General features: G+C 42.6%; 1 protein-coding gene across 1 annotated transcript; it reads right to left on the reverse strand.

The window, feature by feature from the left end:
* Nucleotides 1–80: 80 nt before the first annotated feature.
* igbp1 (immunoglobulin (CD79A) binding protein 1) lies at nucleotides 81–14541 on the reverse strand. The gene is made up of 3 exons (XM_061836104.1): nucleotides 14020–14541; nucleotides 2212–2541; nucleotides 81–934 (listed from the first exon to the last, which is right to left on the reverse strand). The coding sequence occupies exons 1-3, from the start codon at nucleotides 14494–14496 to the stop codon at nucleotides 668–670; spliced, it is 1074 nt and encodes a 357-aa protein (XP_061692088.1). The 5' UTR covers nucleotides 14497–14541; the 3' UTR covers nucleotides 81–667.
* Nucleotides 14542–23200: the final 8659 nt, after the last annotated feature.

Raw genomic sequence — 23200 nt, forward strand, 5'->3', positions numbered from 1 at the left:
TTTTATTTTTGATGGATGTGAGACAGTGTTTATAAAACCTGTTGCATACAAGAGCTGTGAAGCAATTGATGAACACCTGGTTGACTGATTTACTCTCATTTAATTGCATTTTAACAGAAAACATTTTGGCAAAACTTCATAGTGAATGCGACAAAAGCATTTCATAATGTTTTGGTGATTTACTCTCATTTAATTGCATTTTAACAGAAAACATTTTGGCAAAACTTCATAGTGAATGCGACAAATAAAAGCATTTCATAATGTTTTGGTTGGACATATGTTTTCTCACATAACTTAAGTGCCTCACTTGGAGGTATTCTGGACTCTCCACCCACACAATTTTAATGGTGGGATAAAAACAATGTAACTGCTGACTGTGTCTTACTGAAGGGTTTGTACTTTGTGGCAAGACTCTGGTACACATTTCACAAACAGGTTCAATTCAGTCAAGCCATTAAAAGTAAAGTTTAAGACATTAATAATTTAACAAGTCCCTTAAAGGGACGAAAAACTGAAAATGTAGCATGAACAAATCAGCGGCAGATCTCGCAATCATTAAACAATGCTCAATACGTTATGATGATCTATAAATAGCAACAGTGTTTCAGAATTATTGATGGATATCCACAGACGATGGCATGTTTGGCCACTTGATGTTTGAGACCAATTAGCCCATGTTTTGGCGGTTTCCATACCCTCTGCGATGATCATCTTTCCAGTCATCCCACTTCCTGGATTTCATCAAACACTCATCGTTTTCAGACTGTTTCTCTTTTCCTTCTTCTTCACACTCCTTTCCATAAGTGCCCTCCTCAACTGCAACCCTTCTGGGAACTCCCTGATCTGGCAGGACTCCATGTTTCTTGTGCTGATCATACCAGTCATCCACTGTCATGGTGGCTAAACTGGGATAACCAGCCCCAAACACCTGAGCCTGTGGAACAAACAAATATGACAATAACATATAACATGGTATTAAATCTGCTGCAAGTCATCCTCTTATTTTAGCTTCACAAACATGGGTCATTTTCATATAAATTTGATTGATAATGGGACATGCCACGCGGTTCACAAAAAAAAAAAAAAAAATCAATTAAGTCTAGTGATGTCTATTTCAGTGATTGGCACTTATCCATCAAAAACTCAATATTGTTTCTAAAAAAAAAAAAAATAGCAAAATTGATATTTTTTTAACTTTTCAATGCCAAAATGTCTTTTCCTTTAAGTATCTGAAATGAAGTTTCATGATTATGTTTTCTGAAGATGCTAATTACATTTTCTTTTAACTGTAAAGGATTTTTCCCCAATATCTTTACATGCCTTTTCCAGAAAAACTAAAATGTCTTAGTGTCTTCAGGGTTCCTATTTATTGGGGGTGATGGAACTTTGTCATTCAAGCTGTCTTCACTGTTAATGCCACTGCAGGGAGCTTCATTATGTTCTTGCAATACACTAAGAAATCTGTGCACTGAAATACCAGAATGAGGCAGCCATTTTGCATTTGTAGTCACACAACAGCAGACAGATTAAAAAAAAATTGTATTTCTGAGATACAAATGTATGAATTTGTGAAAGTGTAAGAACCATTTCATTTCTTTCCTGTTATTATCAATGTGTAAAAACAAGTGCAATGGGTGTAATGAGTAGTAGTCAGTTGTATCCAAAGCGTTTGAATGGCAAGTTGTGCAACTAATTCTTATGAAGATGTTTGTCTTTACCTTCATGCACTTTTGTCTTTACAGTGATAAGAACTATTTCCATGGGGCACCACCATTTGCTTTGTTATTAAGGATTTCCTTGCGTATGAATCCCTAAAATTACAACTCAATACCTTTATGATAATAAGGCTTTAAAGTATTTTTAAGATGGGAGAAATTCACCAATATAAAACCTAAAACCTGGTATTACAAAATTGCAATGATTATTTTTCCAATTTGACAAGTCTCTTTACCGTAATCAATGAAATATTAAAACTACCCCTATCTGACACATTTGTCAGTGGAAAATTCTGTGGCATCGGGCATATAGCATTGTAATGCATTGTTATAAATCCAGGAATTGCTTGATAATGAGTTACTTTACCACAGTTTTTTGTCATTTCAACGCATACAGCACAGCCCATTATGATCAGATCATTTAAAATGCTAAGACCAACTGTGAAGTGTCACCGGAACATCATCATTATTTTTGTATCACTACACGCAAACAAACCTGCATTGCATCCTTGGTAAGGATGAAAGGTTTCATGGGGGGTCTGCTCGGTCTAGCAGGCTGTGGAGCACTAAGCTGCATCTGATCCATACTCTTCAGTATTTCCATCTCCTGGTCTATGCTCTGTACTTCATCCAGGCACAAGAGGACCCATTTCCGGATATTCAGCAGGTAGAAATCTCTGCTGGTTTCATCATCGGCCTGTCCACTCTCCACGGATGTCCGCACATCTGACAGTCTGGCCTCCAGCATTTTCCTCTGACTGTATCGCTCAATTTTAGTTTGTCTTTGTGTGGCCATCGCAACCAAATTTGATGTACTGGGCAGAGGCTGGGAAAAATACATTGCACATTAAAGAAGATCATGAAAATACACCTGATGAATCACTTTATACCAATTCATGTGTGCGTTCATCTGAGATGACATGCTGTGGCGACCCCTAACGGGACAAGACGAAAGAAACTTACTTTTATTTTCTGGAAATTGACCCATTACAAATCAAAGTAACTCAATTGCAATTTGTATTGATATGTATTGACTTTTTTTTTTTTTTTTTTTTTTTTTTAAATGGGAGTTTGTGATTTAGTGTTGGATTTTCTAAGAAAAAATTTACCTCTTCCTATTTTTTCATGGAGATGGATGGGAAACCTGTTTCCCTCGTGTGTACGCAGCAGGTTTCGGCGCTCAAGGAATATAATTAAGATATTATTAATTATTACAACAATTAACACCCAGAACTGCGAAGACAATATAAATGAAATGTTAGTCTATTTTCACCCGCAGCTGAGAGACCAGTGATGCTGCAGTGAAAGGCAGCTACGTAATTGCAAGAAAAATAGCAATAACTTCAAAAACGTACTGTGCGGGAGAGTTCTTTAAAACTTGCTTGCTGAAGGCTGCAGAAATTGTGTGCCCTGAGAACCGACAAGATTTTGCCAATATTAGCCTGATGAGAAATATTGTAGCAGAGATAATTTTGGAACGATCAGCAGATTTGGACAGCCAACTGAAGCGCAAAGTGCGGTAATTTGTGGCATTTTCTGTTGCAATTGAAGAGCGCACTGATATAACAGATGTCACTCAACAGGCCATATTCATTCGTGGAGTTAATGAGGCCTTGACTGTCAACAGAGGAGTTTGTTGAGTTGGTGTCCATGACAGACACCACAACAGCAGAGAACATTTTCAGTGATGTCGTTGGCATACTGGACCGAGTGGACTGGTACAGCGGTGTCAGCTTGGCTACAGATGGTGCGCCATTAACGGTCAGGAAATCAGCAGCTGTTGTGACAATATTCGGAGACACAGAGTACAAGCCGCAAATGTGACTTATGTATATTTCACTGTATTTTGCATCAAGAGGCACTGTGCTGCAAATCATTAAAAATGTAATCACTTCATGGAGGTTGTTAATTTCATCTGAGGAAGGTCTGAATCATCGTTATTTTGACAGCCTTCTCAGTGACAGTAACATTACCCATGCACTGCCATACCACACCAAAGTAAGATTGTTAAACCGAGGTGCTGTCCTGAAGCGCTTGTTTGATATACATGAGGAAATCAGACATTTGATGAAGAATAAACCTAAACCTGTGAAGGAATTAGTGTTCAAAATAGCTGCAGAACCTTGGTTGATATTACAGCGAATCATATCTGGACAAAATGTTGCAAGGAAGCAAAAACATTGTCACAGTTTTATGACAGCCTACATGGACTGAAGTTAAAGCTGTCATAATCTGTGATGCGGATGGCAACTGATGATCTTGCACATTTACCCTGTTTAAGAGATGTATGCACAGCAAGTGTTAATCCTGACCTGAGACAGTACAAAGACAAGTTTCAGGATTACTTTGGGAATTTGAGAAACGATGAATTCTTTAGCAAACTCGAGACAGAATTTGCAGTTTTTCGTTCAGCACTGATAGTCAGGGCTTCTGATGTGCCCGTTGACAAATAATTACTGTGCAATTCAGTGTTAGTTAATAGGTTTATGACAAAAGAGTTTGGTTCAGTGGAAAATCATTTGTTCATGCTATACATATGTTATGTATGTGTTTTTTTTTTTTATTTTAACTTACATTTTATGTGTGGATTTTATGCATGAACAAGGCAAGTGACATTTACATTATTAATTTTCTGTTTAAAACAGCTAAAACTTGAGATTTTAAGTCTGTGGAGTACATTTATGTTCAGAATTACTTCCCAGATATGTAAAATGGAGTTTGAATAATTTCTGTATTTTGCAGTTTGAGATGTTAACATGCAGGCCTGCATTCTTAAAGGGGAATTCCGGTGCTTGGCGTGAACAATGTATCCAATAGATCATGTAATATGTACTCTATTTCGACAATGTGATGTTAAATCCTCTCTCATTTAATAGTGTTTTGAGAAGATTTTTATTGACTATGAATTTTCAGGGGCGCTGCTATTTTTACGAGTCACATGACTTACGTCCGCGGTTTTGACATGTAAGGTGCCGCACCAAAGGCTCGTTTACATTGTGCCCAGCACTGATTTCTCAGATTTATCCTCATCTGATGAAGAAATAGCAGTATCGGTTGATTTGGAAGATGGAGGTATATTTCCATACAGATTTGAACCCGTGGCTGTAATTAATGTTGAATATTCGGATGGTTCTTCGGGCGGAATGACGCCAGAGTCTGACCACTCAGAGAACTACGCGTGGGACACAAGTGCGTAAACAATGACCCCTGGAGCTCCAGGCCGGCAGCCGCGGATAGTACTTCGGACGGGAATGACGCGGAGTCTGACGAGTGAGCTTCAAGCTCGCGGCCTCCGCCGGACGCCGAAGCTCGGCTCGCGGCCTCCGCCGGACGCCGAAGCTCGGCTCGCGGCCTCCGCCGGACGCCGAAGCTCGGCTCGCGGCCTCCGCCGGACGCCGAAGCTCGGCTCGCGGCCTCCGCCGGACGCCGAAGCTCGGCTCGCGGCCTCCGCCGGACGCCGAAGCTCGGCTCGCGGCCTCCGCCGGACGCCGAAGCTCGGCTCGCGGCCTCCGCCGGACGCCGAAGCTCGGCTCGCGGCCTCCGCCGGACGCCGAAGCTCGGCTCGCGGCCTCCGCCGGACGCCGAAGCTCGGCTCGCGGCTCCGCCGGACGCCGAAGCTCGGCTCGCGGCCTCCGCCGGACGCCGAAGCTCGGCTCGCGGCCTCCGCCGGACGCCGAAGCTCGGCTCGCGGCCTCCGCCGGACGCCGAAGCTCGGCTCGCGGCCTCCGCCGGACGCCGAAGCTCGGCTCGCGGCCTCCGACGGACGCCGAAGCTCGGCTCGCGGCCTCCGCGGACGCCGAAGCTCGGCTCGCGGCCTCCGCCGGACGCCGAAGCTCGGCTCGCGGCCTCCGCCGGACGCCGAAGCTCGGCTCGCGGCCTCCGCCGGACGCCGAAGCTCGGCTCGCGGCCTCCGCCGGACGCCGAAGCTCGGCTCGCGGCCTCCGCCGGACGCCGAAGCTCGGCTCGCGGCCTCCGCCGGACGCCGAAGCTCGGCTCGCGGCCTCCGCCGGACGCCGAAGCTCGGCTCGCGGCCTCCGCCGGACGCCGAAGCTCGGCTCACTCTTCAGAGTCCGTGTCATACCTGTCTGAAAAACCATCCACAGCTGCTGGCCCGGAGCTTCGGGGGCCTTTGTTGCCGAGCTTCAGATCGCGGCCTCAGCAAGACGTCGAAGCTCGGCTTGCCTTTGGTGCGGCACCTTACACGTCACATCCGCGCACGTAAGTCAGCGAAAATGGCAATGTCAAGGAATTAACACAAACGATCTACACCCAGAATGTTTTGAAAATGCTGAAAGTTTAGTTCAACACAATCGGCGTTAGTGGCAACAAGCTAGCTATACATTGTAACAATACCACACCAAAGCAGGGGGTGTGCATGCGCACATTGCCGCGACTGCCGTAAATATGAGGCCGGCTTGCTAGAACGCGCCTTTTATGTGCGTGCACTAGAATAAATGACTAAATAATATTTGAGTGAGAGCCCGATTGAAATCCTTGCTCAATGGTTGGAGATGAAAGTGGACTTTCGTGAAAATTCCTGAAAACACAAAAGTGAGCACTGAAGGTGTGAAGTCCTGCTAGGGAGGTCCGGGGGTATGTCCCCCCTGGGAAATTTTTTAAAAAATGGATGGCTGTGGTGCATTCTGGCGATATCTGTGAAAAAAATTCAGACAAAAATTGAAAGTAAAATTTCTAAGTCCTGACCAAAAAAAAAAAAATGGGCAGAAGTTCCCCAAGGGCCAAGCCCAGATTATTTTGCCCCCCCATCCCCCTATCACATTTGTCATTACAATACGCTTAAAATATGCCAGTTTATCTCAAGACAAATGAATTAAGTGAACTATTCAGTAAAAAGACATCTAAAATTGTCCTTTTCCCCACATTATGAATATTATAGTACAGATATAGAATATACAAGAAAATATATCCTAGAATTTTTACATCGTACAGCAAAACATGTTGAAGAAGTTGATCTGTAGTAATTACTATTAATGTTTAAGTCTCAAACTTGTTACGTCGCGGAGATAAAGTTGCAGGTGTGATTAGGGATGGCTTTAAAATAATTTACTGGATTAACATAACATAACTGTAAATTAAAAATAAGATAAACAAATACATAAATAGAAAATGATCATTTCCAATTTCAACCGATATTAGTAGAACATGATATAAAATGGTATTTTAATTTTTTCATCAAAAATTCTTGATCTGACAAACTATCTGAAGAAAAGTTAAATGCACTGGCCTGTCAAGGAATAAATACGAATGGTTGATACCCGCAATGTTTTGAAGATGCTGAAAGTTGAGTTCAACATAATCGGCGTACGTGGCAACAAGCTAGCGATACATTGTAACAATCATTCCTGTCGCCAATCGTGATGTGTTGTTGGGGGGTGGGGGGGGGGCATGCATCGCGGGACTGCCGTAAATAGGAGGCCGGCTTGTTAGAATGTGCTTTTATGTGCATGCGCTCGACGTATTGGCCACACCTGAATCAAGCGACGAGGTGGGTGATAGTCTAACATCTTTTTTTGCTACTGTACAAGTGCCGTGAAAATATTTGCTGCCTTCTATTATTCATCTTTATTTATGCATAGTTTTTGCAATTCAATGTTTTAAGTTTGGGACTTAAATTCGAATGAGAAAAACTGTGACATGAGCTTAAAAAGGTCATTGATGCTTGAAATGCCTCCACTCTTGCTGAATTAAAACATTGCTGGAAGGAAGAGTGGGCCAGAATACTGTATTACCACAGAGCTGTAAAAGACACATTGAAAGTCATGGAAAATTCTTGTTTTCAATTATGACTGCTGAAAGTGGCTCAACCATTGGTTTTAGGGGGTACAGTAATTACTTTTTCCACATAGGGCCATGTAGCTTTAAATAACTGATTTTGTATAAATCAGTAAAGCCATGGCTTAAAAGTGCACTTCATGTTTAGTTGTTTTATCTTTGTCAAATACATCTGTTTCATGATTTTAAACATTAAAATGAAGAAAATGTGGGAAAAGAATTGAGACAGGCAGGTAATACACAAGGATTTCTAGACCATCAAACTTTGCAAATTAACAAAACAAAAACCTAACAAAATTAAGAGGGTTTGTTTTTTTAGAAACAGTGGTGCAAAAATTGTCCTCCAATTTTGCAATGACCCATTTACACAGCTGACCATGCGACTTCAGTCAAACCAGCCTCCACTTGAAAACCACCCACCCCTAATTTTGTATAAATTAGTTACCTGTATTACGGTAGTAACAGCAAACAACCAGCGAAAGCCACCTTCAAAATAACATGGATATCAAAACAGTTTTTCTTTTTTTTTTCCAAAAAAAGGATGAAAATCATCATTCAGGTTTTGAAGAACCAGCCGACTTATAGGGGACAAGAATACCCAAGGTCTTCACAAAAAGTTTTTTTGACATCGACGAGTGTTTTTTTAGCGGCTATGCCCCACAGTTAGGTAGTGACCTAGAGTTGAAAGAGAAATTCTGGAAGGAACTAGATGAAGCAGTTCTGAGCATCCCAGACAGCAAAAGAGTTGTGATTGGTGCAGATTGTAATGGACATATTGGTAAAGGAAACAGGGGCGATGAAGAAGTGATGGGTAAGTAGGGCATCCAGGAAAGGAACTTTGAGGGACAGATGGTGGTGGATTTTGCAAAACGGATGAAGATGGCTGTAGTAAACACTTATTTCCAGAAGAGGTAGGAACATATAGTGACCTACAAGAGCGAAGGTAGAAGCACGCAGGTGGATTATATTCTGTGCAGATGATGTAATCTGAAGGAGGTTAGAGTAGTGGTAGGGGAGAGTATCTTGACAACATAGGATGGTGGTGTGTAGGATGATTCTGGTGGTGGGTAGGAAGATTAAGAAGACAAAGGTAGAGCAGAGAACCATGTGGTGGAAGCTGAGATAGGAAGAATGTTGTACGGCCTTTCGGAAAGAGGTGAGACAGGCTCTCGATGGACAGCAGAAGCTCCCGGAAGACTGGACTACGACAGCCAAGGTGATCAGAGCGACAGGCAGGAGAGTACTTGGTGTCTCTTTTGGTAAGAAAGGGGAGAAGGAACCCCAAAATACAGGGAGTCATACAAGGAAAGAAATTACCGAAGAAGAAGTGGGACACTGAGAGGACTGAGGAGAGGCGAAAGGAGTACATCGAGATGCAACGTAGGGCAAAGGTAGAGGTGGCAAAGGCTAAACAAGAGGCATATGAAGACATGTACACCAGGTTGGACATGAAAGAAGGAGAAAAGGATCTCTACAGGTTGGCCAGACAGAGGGATAGAGATTGGAAGGATGTGCAGCAGGTAAGGGTGATTAAGGATAGAGATGGAAATGTGTTGACTGGTCCCAGTAGTGTGCTAAATAGATGGAAATAATACTTTGAGAAGTTGATGAATGAAGAAAATGAGAGAGAAGGAAGAGTTGAAGAGGCAAGTGTGAAGGACCAGGAAGTGCCAATGATTAGTAAGGGGGAAATAAGAAAGGCACTACAAAGGATGAAAAATGGAAAGGCAGTTGGTCCTGATGACATACCGGTGGAGGTATGGAAGCAATTTGGAGAGATGGCTGTGGAGTTTTTGACCAACTTATTCAACAGAATACTTGTGGGGGAAAAGATGCCTGAAGAATGGAGGAAAAGCGTTCTCGTTCCCAATTTTAAGAACAAAGGCGATGTTCAGAGCTGTGGGAATTATAGATGAATAAAGTTGATGACCCACACAATGAAGTTATGAGAAAGAGTTGTGGAGGCTTGACTCAGGACAGAGCCAAAGTTGGATGTTTTGGAGACAAGATTCGAGAGACCAGACTTCGATGGTTTGGACATGTTCAGAGACGAGAGAGTGAGTATATTGGTGGAAGGGTGCTGAGGATGGAGCTGCCAGGCAAAAGAGCAAGAGGAAGACCAAAGAGAAGGTTTATGGATGTGAGACATGAGGGCAGTTGGGGTTAGAGAGGAAGATGCAGAAGATAGGCTAAGATGGAAAAAGATGACACGCTGTGGCGACCCCTAATGGGAAAAGCCGAAAGGAAAAGAAGACGACGACTGGTGTTGGAATTCTGAAAGTATTATTTTAATTGCAGTCAAATGATGTCAATAATTATCTCTCTCTCTCTCTCTCACATGCACGCACACGCACGCACGCACGCACGCACACACACACACACACACACACAGACTATTTTGTATTTGCTTACTCTTATTTTAAAATACAACATCAGATTTGTATGGACTCCGTTTTGGTGGAGACCTGGGGTGGACTTGTGTCGTCCAAGACTGGACGAGTGTTGTGATTATTAATTTTTAAAATCAGTGGAAAGGACCGCAAAATATCAGATTTCCAAAGACTTTAATTTTTAAATACATCAGAATCGTTGGACCTCTTTTGGTGGAGACCTGGGGTGTTCTAGTGTCTCCAGACCTGAACTGGTATTCTGATACCAAGTTGTTTTTAACACATTAAAAAAAAAAAAAATTAAGTCTGAATATGGCGATAAATAAGCGGCAAAGTGCACAAATTCTTTGTTAATTCGAATGCCTCCGATGTCTTGTTTCAAACTGAGGCTCTACTGAAGCTGCAGCCATATGACGTCACACCAAGACAACCCAGTAAACACAATGGGTTCCTACACAGACAATCATACACGCTGGGAGTGGGATCTCGAGGAGATAGATAGCAGTGATGAATAAGTTTTTATGGAATGCTCTCTTGAAGAGATGGGAACTGAAGAGGCATTTTCATATTCTTCCCATGTTCGAAAAACATCCCACATGCAGGTGTAATTCAAGCTTATATGTTCGAACCTGAGTTGACTAATGCAACACGAGGACAGGATTCGACAAGACCTGACGAAGTTGATGTGGAACTCTGCACCCAAAACACAGACTCATAGGTGACTCAAGAAATTTACGTACAACTTGTTGACAAAATTATCTAATTCAAACAAGTTTAAACGTCTGCTGATGCTTACACACAACAGTGAGTCATTTGTTGTTGTACTAGCGACTGAAAAAAACAAAAATCGAAACCTTCAGTATGGTTCTGCGTTTAAAGATCACATTTATAGCCCATTCTTCGCGTTATTTACACGCATTTAGCCCGTATTTGAAATAATGCACCTAACACTTGAGAGCACACACTGCTGTAGTCGAATATCAGGAAGACCTCAGCGTCAACAGTATACTACCTTTATACAGTGTCCAAATTTCGTCACCTCCTAAACATCACATGGATACAAATATTAGCTGACATATATAAGGTGGAACCTCAGTTTTCGAACATCTTTGTTTTTGTACAATTGGTCTTCGAATGAAAATTTTGAGATTTTTTTGCTGCGGTTTTCGAACTAAAATCGGTATTCAAACGCCCCGACGAGCTGACCCACGACGATTTGTTATTGTGAATTCGAATGCACCCCCGAAAAAAAATCAGAAAAGACGCAACACACACACAACTGCGCTCCACGCAACCAGTTGACCCACACTCTCCTCTGCACGCGGATGTGTCCCGGTAGTGACTTTTTTTTTGTTTTAAAATTCCTATTGAGCAACATTAACCCCCAATCCTGGCTCCAAAGAAGGGAAGTGGAACTGCTGGTTCTGAAAAAAGGAAAGTGATGCGTAAAACTGTCGACTTCAAGAAGGATTTGATAGCAGACTACGAATGTGGTGTGCGTGTTTCTGAGCCATCAAAGAAGTATGGCATGGCGAAATTGACAATCAGCACCATTCTGAAACACAAGGATGCCATAAAAGCAAGTACTAAATGAGCAACCGTGTTGACCAAGCAGAGGCCACAGATCTTTGAGGAAGTCAAAAAGTTGCTACTTATTTTCGTAAACGAGCAGCAGTTAGCTGGGGATAGTGTTGGCGAGGAAGGGATTTGTGCCAAAGCTAGAAATCTGTATACAGATTTAAAAAGAAAAGACATTAGTCTAGTTCCTGAGGGCTTTGAATTCAAAGCAAGTTGAGGGTGGTTCGAAAAATTCCGCAAGAGAAGTGGGATACACTCTGTTGTTCGCCATGGGGAGGCTGCAAGTTTGGACCAGGCTGCCACGAAAAAGTTCAAAGCTGAGTTTGCCCGTTTCATCAAAGCCGAGGACTACTTTCTCCAGCAACTGTGATGAAATGGGCCAATTCTGGAAGAAAACGCCACGAAGGACCGTCTTCACGCAGGAGGAAAAGTCAATGCCAGGCCACAAGCCTATGAAGGACAGGTTTACGCTTCTTTTATGTGGTGATGCTAGTGGTGATTGCAAGATCAAGCCGCTGCTAGTGTACTAAGAATCCCCGTACATTCAAGCAGAACAACATTATGAAGCGTACATTGCCTGTTATGTGGAGGTCCAACTCCAAGGCTTGGTTGACCCGGCAATTTTGTACCGAGTGGGTGCGTGAGGTGTTTGCCCCGACATTGAAGGTCAATTTGGAAGAGAAAAACTTGCCCTTATGCTGCCTTCTGCTTATGGACAATGTGCCTGCCCACGCTCCAGGTTTGGAAGATGACTTAAAAGATGAATTTGAACACAACGCCCTCAATTCAGCCCATGGACCAGCAAGTCATTGCCAATTTCAAGAAGTTGTATACAAAATTTGTGTTGCTTCGAGGTGACAAGTGACACTCAGCTAACCCTTCGTGATTTTTGGAAAAATAATTTCAACATTTACCACTGCATCACCATCGTTGACAAAGCTTGGAGGCAGGTGACACATAGGAACATGAACACTGCATGGAAGAAATTGTGGCCTGAATGTGTTACTGAGCACAACTTCAAATGTCTTGTAGCTGTTGCAGGGCCTTTAACAGCTGCTGGTGGCAACATGCGGTCTCCACAGTATGAAAACGTGACAATGGGCAAAAATCTCGGTTTGGAGATGGACATCGATGATGTTGAGGACCAGCTGGAGGAGCATCGTGTGGAGCTCACTACTGAGGAACTCCTGCACATTCAGGAGGAGCAGAAGACGATATTGGAGGAGGAGATGTCATCTGATGAGCCTGAAGACAGGAAGGATGTCTCAAGTGCCGATATAAAAACTATCTGCGCCAAATGGAACAACATCCATTATTGTCGAACTCCATCACCCAAACAAAGCAGAATGTTGCAGAGAACTGCAAAATTTCAATGACGTTGTAATGACCTACTTCAGAAAGGTTCTCGAAGATGGCAGAAACAGTCTACGTTAGATTCGTTCTTTGTTTAAAAGGGGCGAGTCACCCCCACTGAAGACATTTCAAACAGTTAATTGTTTTACATTGCTTTTTCCTTTTGTTCTATTCAGCCTCCCTCTCGTTGCAAGTTAAATTTTTTGTACGTTACTTTCTGTGCAAATAAAACAATTTGTTTTTTCCCCCCCTCATTATTGCTTGTTTAAGGTTATTCTGCACTTTTGTTAACAAAGAAAAGTTTACAAGGCTGGGGGTCGAGTCGCTAGAGATACGGCAATGCACTCCCAGCCTAGCATACTCTATACTAAAGCATACATTTTAAGCAAAAAATAAATATATTTCTGAAATGATTTAATTATATAAAGTACTTAAATTATATATGTATTTCTACTATGCAGTTTATCATCATAAAAGGCTAAAAAAAAAACCTTTTTTAGGCTTGCAACGCATTATTTCATTTTTCATTAATTGTAACGTGAAAACGCGCTTTGGATTTTGAACATTTCACTTTCCAACAGGCCTTTTGGAATGGATTGGGGCCGAGAACAGAGCCACCATTGTTTCTGTTTCGGTATTGTACTTACATTTAAAACGAGGTAGATATTTGTCAATACTAAACAATTGAATAAGTACGTACTTATTTGCTACTGAAGCAAAGTGAACGCTGTCCTGGATTTTTAAAGCAGTCCCCATGAAATGCTTGAAAAATATTACCGTCCTTTTTGATTTTTAAGTCCAGTGTTCTTCACAAACCTGCTCCACAACATGGCTGTCTATTCATCTTTCGACCATTCACGTTAACTGACTCCGTCAGCGTTTGACGCAGAACACACTTCCTCATCATTGCTAGCTTTTTCACTCGCTAGCTAAACATTATCGTGGAGTGACGTAACATAACATTCCGGGGAGTTACGGAACTTGCCGAATCTAAGTGACATTTCGGAAAAAAAATCTTGACACTGACTTTGACGCTAATTTATTTCATTTTTAAAATATTTTTTTAATTAAATTTCAGCTACACTTGTACGATAGTCAAATAAAATAAATTTCTTCTGGATTAGACCTTTGAAGTTCACAAAGGGGTTAATACCATCCTTCGTGTAAACAATGGTCAATTTGAAACTTACCGTATAAGTGGAGGGGGCATTGTCTATTTCTTCATCAGGAAGTGTGCTGTCATTCACAGGTTCAGGCAGAGTAAAGTGTGCTATGTTGTAGTCTTTACATCTCTTCAGAAAATCCATAAAGTAAGCCCGCGCTGTTTGGACTATCTCTAACCTTTTGTCTCGACCTGTCAGTTTCATTGTGAGGGCTCCTAAGAAAGCGGGGCTCAGCAGATATTTGATGTCGGCTGTGGCAATCTCCTCCAACTCTTCATTGGGACTGAATAAATCCACCTGGGAAGCCATTCGGGATGTTTCCTCTAACATATTAATAGCACGTTTAACTTTTACCTGAACACTGTTTGAAGAAAGGGGATCGTTTGTAGTATCTACCTCATCAAATATCTTCCACCCACGGTCAAATAAATCCGCTAATTTTAGAGCTTCGGCATCTGAATGCGAGTCATATTTATCACGGTTGGTTGTTTTGCATTCCGCCATGTTGGTATGATTTCCAGTATGTCTTCTTCGTTTCAAATGCAGCGATTCAGGGGATAATACTGCCATCTATGGGTCCAAATATATAATGGAACCAGGGTTGGTCAACCACACCAGCACCACACTAAAAGTAAGGAAGCAATCTTGTGGGTTTTTATTACAAAAAGAAAGAAAAGTCTTTGCAAGGAGGGAAAAAAACTACAAGTTGTACAAGTTATCACCCCTTACTGAAGTCCAGACTGAAAGTACCTTTATGATATTACAGCAGGGGTTTTAAACTCAATTAACCTTGGGCCAGCTGGAGGCAGAGTATGGCTGAGGTGAGGATGCAGCTTCAGCGCATGTTCCACTTGCACACAGTGTTAATTAGAATTTTAAAAAAATCTCTTGTTGTTAATGACACAAAGATAAACAATGGCGCTAGTCTAAATACGTGGTGTACAAAACTACTCATAAAATATGGAGACACTGCAGTAACTTTCATTTATTGAAAAATATTTCTGTTTGCCTCAAGCCGCTTGGGCTATGTCCAGTGTAGCAAGTTTAATACACATGGAGCCAGTAGAAAAACATAATGATGAAGCATCTAGGGAAAAAAATCTTATGAACAACATGACAGGGAGAGCGAGAAGAATAGTCTGTGATCGCTGAAGGTAGAAGAAATAGAACTGATATTTGGTATATATGAAATACATAAAATTTCCAACACAAGCCATTCTTTGTGGGAGATCAGAGCAACTGACCACCATTCAATCAGAGGCCACATCAAAACAAACTATTCACAACTCACATTCACACCTACAGGCAATTTAGTCTTCAATCAAGCGACCATGAATGTTTAATTGAATTATGATTTCTTATTTTAAATTTCCATGATGACAATCTGACTTACATTTGAATTCCATACCAGATCGGCCGTGAACCGGGCTAACAATGCCCGCCCCTGGCACTGTTAATCTGCAGGATGTTGGTGGAAATTCAGCTACTGTGGGTAGAAGACAAAGAGGAGGAGGAAAGTGGATTCTTAGGCAGAAAGAGAAGAGGAATGCACAGAGCCTAACACTTAGTGTGGGGACTGTGAATGTTGGGACCGTGACTAACCTTACTAACCCTATGATTAGGAGAAAGGTTGATATATTGTGCATCCAAGAGAGTAGGTGGAAAGGTAGTAAGGCGAGCCATTTAGAAACAGGGTTTAAGTTATTTTACCACGGAGTAGATGGAAAAAGAAATGGAGTAGGGGTTATTTTAAAGGAAGAGCTAGCTAAGAGTGTTTTGGAGGTGAAAAGAGTATCAGATCGTGATGAGACTAAAATTTGAAATTGAGGGTGTTATGTATAATGTGGAAAGCGGCTATGCCCCACAGGTAGGATGTGACCAAGAGTTGAAAGAGAAATTCTGGAAGGAACTAGATGAAGTAGTTCTGAGCATCCCAGACAGAGAGAGAGTTGTGATTGGTGCAGATTTCGATGGACGTGTTGGCGAAGGAAATAGGGGCGATGAAGAAGTGATGGGTAAGTACGCCATCTAAGAAAGGAACGTTGAGGGACGGATGGTGGTGGACTTTGAAAGAAAGATGGAGATGGCTGTAGTGAACACTTATTTCCAGAAGAGGGAGGAACTTATAGTGACCTCCAAGAGTGGAGGAAGAAGCACACAGGTGGATTATATTTTGTGCAGACGATGTAATCTGAAGGAGGTTACTGACTGTAAAGTAGTGGTAGGGGAGAGTATAGCCTGAAAACATAGGATGGTGATGTGTAGGATGACTCTGGTGGTGGGTAGTAAGATTAAGAAGACAAAGGTAGAGCAGAAAACCATGTGGTGGAAGTTGAGAAAGGAAGAATGTTGTGCGGCCTTTCGGAAAGAGGTAAAACAGGCTCTCGATGGACAGCAGAAGCTCCCGGAAGACTGGACTACGACAGCCAAGGTGATCAGAGAGACAGCCAGGAAAGTACTTGGTGTGTCTTCTGGTAGGAAAGGGCAGATGGAGACTTGGTGGTGGAACCCCAAAATACAGGAAGTCATACAAGGAAAGAGATTAGCGAAGAAGTGGGACACTGAGAAGACTGAAGAGATGCGAAAGTAGTACATTGAGTTGTGATGAAGGGAAAAGGTAGAGGTGGTAAAGGCTAAACAAGAGGCATATGAAGTCATGTACACCAGGTTGGACATGAAGGAAGGAGAAAAGGATCTCTACAGGTTAGCCAGACAGAGGGACAGAGATGTGAAGGATGTGCAGCAGGTAAGTGTGAAAAAGGAGAGACATGGAAATGTGTTGACTCGTGCCAGTCGTGTACTAAATAGATGGAGAGAATACTTTGAGAAGTTGATGAATGAAGAAAATCAGAGAGAAGGAAGAATAGAAGAGGAAAGTGTGAAGGACCAAGAAGTGGCAATGATTAGTAAGGGGGAAGTTAGAAAGGCATGAAAAAGGATGAAAAATGGAAAGGCAGTTGATCCTGATGACATACCGGTGGAGGTATGGAAGCAATTTGGAGAGAGGGCTCTGGAGTTTTTGACCAATTTATTCAACAGAATACGAGTATGCCGGTAGAATGGAGTAAAAGTGTACTACTTCCCATTTGTAAGAACAAAGACGATGTTATGAGCTGTGGGAATTATAGAGGAATAAAGTTGATGCGCCACACAATGAAGTTATGGGAAAGAGTAGTGGAGGCTAGACTCAGGAGAGAAGTATCTGCGAGCAACAGTATGGTTTCATGCCGAGAAAGAGTACCACGGATGCATTATTTCCCTTGAGGATGCTAGTGGAAAAGTACAGAGAAGGTCAGCAGGAGCTACATTGTGTCTTTGTGGATCTAGAGAAAGCCTATGACAGAGTACCAAGAGAGGAACTGTGGTACTGCATGCGTAAGTCTTGTGTGGTGGAGAAATATGTTAGAATAGTACAGGACATGTATGATGGCAGCAGAACAATGGTGTGGTGTGCCTTAGGTGTGACAGAATAATTTAAGGTGGAGGTGGGACTGCATCAGGGATCAGCTCTGAGCCCCTTCCTGTTTGGAGTAGTAATGGATAGGCTGACAGACGAGGTTCGACCGGAATCCCCTTGGACCATGATGTTTGCAGATGATATTGTGATATGCAGTGAAAGCAGGGAACAGCTGGAGGAACAATTAGAAAGATGGAGACGTGCACTGGAAAGGAGAGGAATGAAGATTAGTCGAAGTAAAACAGAATATAAGTGCATGAATGAGAGGGGTGGAGGGGGAAGAGTGAGGCTACAGGGAGAAGAGAGAGCAAGGGTGGACAACTTCAAATATTTAGGGTCAACAATCCAGACCAATGGTGAGTGTGATAAGGAAGTGAAGAAACGGTTCTGAGAGGAGTGTTAATTAGTGATGCTTCCCATAACCGTTTAATACCCGAATGTATTGTGCAACCATGGTTATATAAGTTGTTTTTTCACACTCACTTGTTTTTCTGGTCAAGACGTCTTGACCGTTTCACTATCTTGTTTTTCGCATATTTCACTCACTTGTTTTTCGCAATAAGTTGTTTTTCACTCACTTGTTTTTCGTATATAAGTTTTTTTTCACTCACTTGTTTTTCTGGTCAAGACGTCTTGACCGTTTCACTATCTTTTTCGCATGCATACCAAAGACGGACATTGTTGTGGGATGTCTTGACAGTTATGGCTGCGTAAGATGTTTTTCAGAGCCTGAAGGACACACTTAGCTGTCAATAGTAAATCAGGAAACAAACGTTGCGGCGCCAGGGCGGACGGGTCGGCCACCCGCCCTTCCTCTCGCACGCAACTGAAAAGTATAACAGAGAGATGCAGAGTACAAACAGGTAGAGTCTGGTGCGGGTTGCGTACGGACGCCCTGCTGGTTGACAAGCGCAGCTCTGCCTGGGTGTTTGGCTCTCCACCTTCTCGGCATAGGTAAGGGGCTCATATGATGATTTCACGCAATGTCAACTGTATTTTGAGAACTTGCATTTGGTCGAAATAAATATGCCAGTTATTGAGGCTAAATAGCATTTGGGAACGTTGGTCTTTTGTTGAGGGTCGTCTTTGTCTCCTGAGCGCCGACCAGCACCGATCCTTTCAATAAAACATTTTTGGCGTTGTCGGCAGGATCGTGCAGGCTACGCGCAGGAGATAAAAAGGATGCATTGGTTTAGAAAGAAAAATAAGGGTGCGGAAGAGGCACCAGAGGAGGAGGAGGTGCCCGGGTGGGAAGGCATCACTTTCCGAAAGATAGGAGCTGTCTCACGGGAGCGTGGGGGACGCTCCGGACCGTGGACAGGAGTGAATCCCGCTGCCACTCCGCTGGCATTATGTGACATGTTGAGGCGGGTGGAAGTGAATGCTCGTGCTCCGCTGGGAGGCACGCAGCAGATGTTGTGGATGTGTGCGGAAGCTTGGAAAAATTGCGTGTTGGAGTTGGATAAGGTTAGAAGCGCAGAAAATCAAAAGGTGCAAGAGGTTATCCAGCTAGAGGTTATAGTGAAAGAATTAAAGGAGCATTTGGCAAAAATGCAGAGTATAACAGAAAGAGCTGTAAAGCATATCTCCCGAGTGGCGCGAAGAGGGCGAAAGAAGAAACCTCGTAAAATAGAACAAGCACAAATCCGTTCATTCACCACTGGGCTGTCAGCGCAGTGGAATCCGGAGGAGTGGAACGGGGATATGTGGGGAGATGATGATGATGATGAGGGTGAATATGATGGAGGTATAAGACCGGACCCGCCACCACAGACTGGGTTGTATCCCTCGTTAAAGGGGTTACAGATACACCCTATCACGCGACGAAAAGAGCAGCGACGCGTGATACCAGATTGAATCCAGGATCTGATGGGGGCAGACGGTCAACCGATTCTGGACGAAAATGGCGAGCGAATGTGAGGGCCGGTCCCACAAGCAGAGCCAGAGCCAGAATTGTTCATGACTAGAGAAGATTATACACAGGTCGGCATGGTTGTTTTGGGAGTATCAAGATGGCGGATGGCGACTACAGTTTTGGTGGCCAATGAGCCATCCAGTCTTTTTTTTGGTTGTTTTTTTTGATCAGTGCATTAAACAATGAGGATAACGCAGTATAGAAAATGAATGAACGTTCACTTTTGCACATAATACTGCTTACAACCATACTCTTCATTATCTATTATCATGCGTGTATGTGTTTGTACGCATGTGTGCGCGAGCGGGTGTCGCCTTTCTACAAGTGTTTCAATAGACTTAACGTGACAAAGATCTTTGTTTACCGAAAAAGCTATCCAAATACTATATTGTATGCTTGTCATATCTTCTGAATAAAGTGCACTATGTTTGCATGTACAGTTTTACAAAGGATGCACCGGTTCCTTTTTGTTAACTACGACTGTGTCTTTTGAAGTATATGACATGGAAATTTATTGGGATAAATCAGTTCAAACAGTAACAGCGTTAGTAGATACCGGGGCGGAGGCCTCAATAATTTATGGAAATCCAGAGAAAATGAAAGGACCCCTAGTACCATTAACAGGACTAGGAGGAAAAGTGATTTATGGAAAACATGTAAATTTACCTTTGAAAATAGGAAATATGCCTATGAAAACATATATGGTGATTATAACCCCTATCCCAGAGTGGATAGTGGGCATGGACATATTAGCCGGAATGACACTTTATTTGACAGCCGGGAGATTTGAATTCGGAGTAAATCCACTGAAAATACATGGAATATTGGTGGGTAAAGTAAAAATGCCACCTTTTCCGATACCACAAGCTACACTGGTAGTTAGTCAAAAGCAATACCGGATACCAGGAGGACAGGAAGAAATTTCGGTGACCCTTAAAGAATATTTAGAAGCTGGTGTATTAAAAACAGTGACGACAAACTGGAACAATCCGTTGTGGCCAGTCAGGAAATCAGATAACTCTTCGAGGATGACAGTAGACTACAGAGGATTGAATAAACACATACCTGCATTGACTTCCGCGGTGGCCGACGCAGTGACAATTATAGAACGAGTGCAACATCACCCCGGAACGTGGTATGGGGTCATAGATTTGGCTAACGCATTTTTCGCTATTCCTATTCTTGAGGATAGGATGAATCAATTTGCGTTTACCTGGGAAGGGCGCCAATACACGTTTACCAGACTACCACAGGGTTATTTACATACTCCCACAATCTGCCACCGGGTGGTAGCAGAGCACCTGGAAAAGCTAAAAGTTCCTAAGGAAATAATGATATCACATTATATCGATGACATACTAGTGCAAGGAACGAGCGAGGAAGAGGTGAAGGAAGTTCTAGGACAGCTAATACAGCACATGAAAGGGTTCGGATGGGAAATTAACCCTGCAAAGGTCCAAGGACCCTCGCAAACGGTGAAATTTCTCGGAATTATCTGGAACAAAGGGGAAAGGGAAGTGGCAGAAAAAGCTAAGACTAAACTTGCTAACTTTCCAGTTCCACACACCAAGGCAGATGCTAGGAAATACATCGGGTTGTTTGGATTTTGGAGGAATCATATTCCTCATTTGGGACAGATACTTCAACCTCTCTACAAATGCACTAGGAAAAAGGAGGACTTAAATTGGGGAGAAGAACAACAGCGATCATTTGATATGACTGAGGAAGCGATACAGCAAGCAGTGTCACTGGGAAAAATGAAATCGGGACCGGTAGAATTGCAGGTGTCGGCGTTAAATGAATAAGCTAACTGGAGTTTGTGGCAAAAGCAAGATAGGATTCGTAAACCCTTGGGATTCTGGTCGAGAAAGCTCCCAGAAGCAGGCCCAAGGTACACACCTTTTGAAAAGCAGCTATTAGCATTCTATTGGGCATTGGTTGAAACTGAGGCTCAAATGGTGGGCCATGAGGTGTTAATGAGAACACATATACTGATTTTGACATGGGTTAAAGGTAACCCGACGACACATAGAATAGGAACCGCACAGGAAGCTAGTATTATCAAATGGAAATGGTATGTGTCTGAGCGAATTAAAATAGGGGAAAAAGGAGTCTAAAGAATGGGCAAAGACTCACCATGTAAAATGGATCTATCACATTCCCTATTATCCGCAGGCTACTGGGTTAATAGAACGAATGAATGGAATTCTTAAGGAAACATTGAAAAAGCTATCTCGAAACAGAACGCTGGACAAATGGTGCAAAGACTTACCCGAGGCAGTGAATCAGATTAATAATAGACCGGTTGGGGCGGGAATAACGCCCCTAATACGAATGATAATGGGGGAACAAGTACAAAATTCCAATGGGGAAATTAAAATGTGGAAAATTGATCCTCAAGCTGAAATTCCCGTACGAGCTACTCCAGGCTCAGCGGGATTGGATTTGAAAAATCCTGACAAACATCACTCTGGTTCCCAACAAAATCCAAATAGTGAAAACAGGATTGGGGCTCCAATGTCCACCAGGGACATATGGACACATTCTACCACGAAGTGGGTTATCACTAAAAGGGTTTACAATTCAAGCCGGAGTAATTGATGCGGACTATCAAGGAGAAATTGGAGTGGTATGCAAATTATTAGCAGAACAGCCCCTTACATTGGAAAGAGGGGACAAAATTGCTCAATTGATAGTGAAGCCTTGCCTTGTAACCAAGGTAAAAGAAATACCTAAACCTGTGATGATAACCACCAGAGGGGAGGGAGGATTTGGCTCCACTGATTTGGCAGGGACAAAAGTTTGGGTAAAACAGCCAGACGGTCCTCCCCGAGCAGCAGAAATTATAGCTCAAGGGCAAGATGCTACTGTGAGCGTCTTATATCCAAAAGGTGCCTTGCAGGAAACGACATCCCGGTGGTGGAACAAGGATGCAACTTAACCGTCACTTCAGTAGTCCCCATGTGCCACTACAACAGGACGACCAGGACCTGCAATGAGCACAACTGGACGAGTTGGACGATTACCGTAAAAGAAACCCTGTTTATTTTTTTAAACAGCACTGAAATCTCGGGACGGAACACATTTTTGTATATAGTATGGGTGTTACCTGGGAAACCTAATGCTACAAGAACACACATAGCACCAATATTAGATACCTGTACACACATGGCACAAGCCAGAGTTAAAACCCGAGTGTACTGGGAAATAAAATTCCCCGATATACGACACTGTACACGAAGACGTAGAGCTTGGTATGATACTCTCTTAGGAGGAACGGGAACACTGTATGGTGTAGCTAATGCTGCAGATAATGAAGTAACCAGAACAATGTTATCTAACACAGGGCAACATGCATCAGAGGCTATACATCAGGTAGGGGTATGGCTTCCAAAAGCTATGATAGGGCAATTGGAAAACACAGGTGTTTGGAAAAAGGCATTTACATGGGAGTTAAAATTATGGAATGAAACGTATGATGCGTTAAAGAATCTATCACATATAGGTAATTGGCCAACCTGTGCATTGCAAACGATACAAGACCACAAAGCTCGACCTTGCTGTGGAATCCAATTAGATTGTCTGACATATTGAAAAGGTCACATGAAGCGATAGTGTCTAAATTGTGGACATTTGTCATTTGGTCAACATGGAGGGGTGGTGGTTTTCCACATGCTGTACACAAACTTTTTTTATAATGTACTTACATTTCACCATGTTTTTTGTTTTAAGTTTATTGATGTAGAAATGTTAATTAAAAAAATAGTTGTTTTTTTAACACTCCTTTCAAGGAAATATCCAAAGGTCAACATTTACTTCAATGTTTCCAAAAGTAA

Source organism: Syngnathoides biaculeatus, chromosome 11 (genome assembly GCF_019802595.1).
Source record: "Syngnathoides biaculeatus isolate LvHL_M chromosome 11, ASM1980259v1, whole genome shotgun sequence".
In the NCBI taxonomy this organism is placed as follows: Eukaryota; Metazoa; Chordata; class Actinopteri; order Syngnathiformes; family Syngnathidae; genus Syngnathoides; species Syngnathoides biaculeatus.

Excerpts from the sequence above, each read along its gene's own strand:
- igbp1 (XM_061836104.1), bottom strand. The coding sequence starts at position 14,496 with ATGGCGGAATGCAAAACAACCAACCGTGATAAATATGACTCGCATTCA. Across the intron at positions 2,542-14,019 it reads ATGCCCCCTCCACTTATACG|CCTCTGCCCAGTACATCAAA; the intron begins GTAAGTTTCAAA and ends TATTTTTCCCAG. Across the intron at positions 935-2,211 it reads TTACCAAGGATGCAATGCAG|GCTCAGGTGTTTGGGGCTGG; the intron begins GTTTGTTTGCGT and ends TTTGTTCCACAG.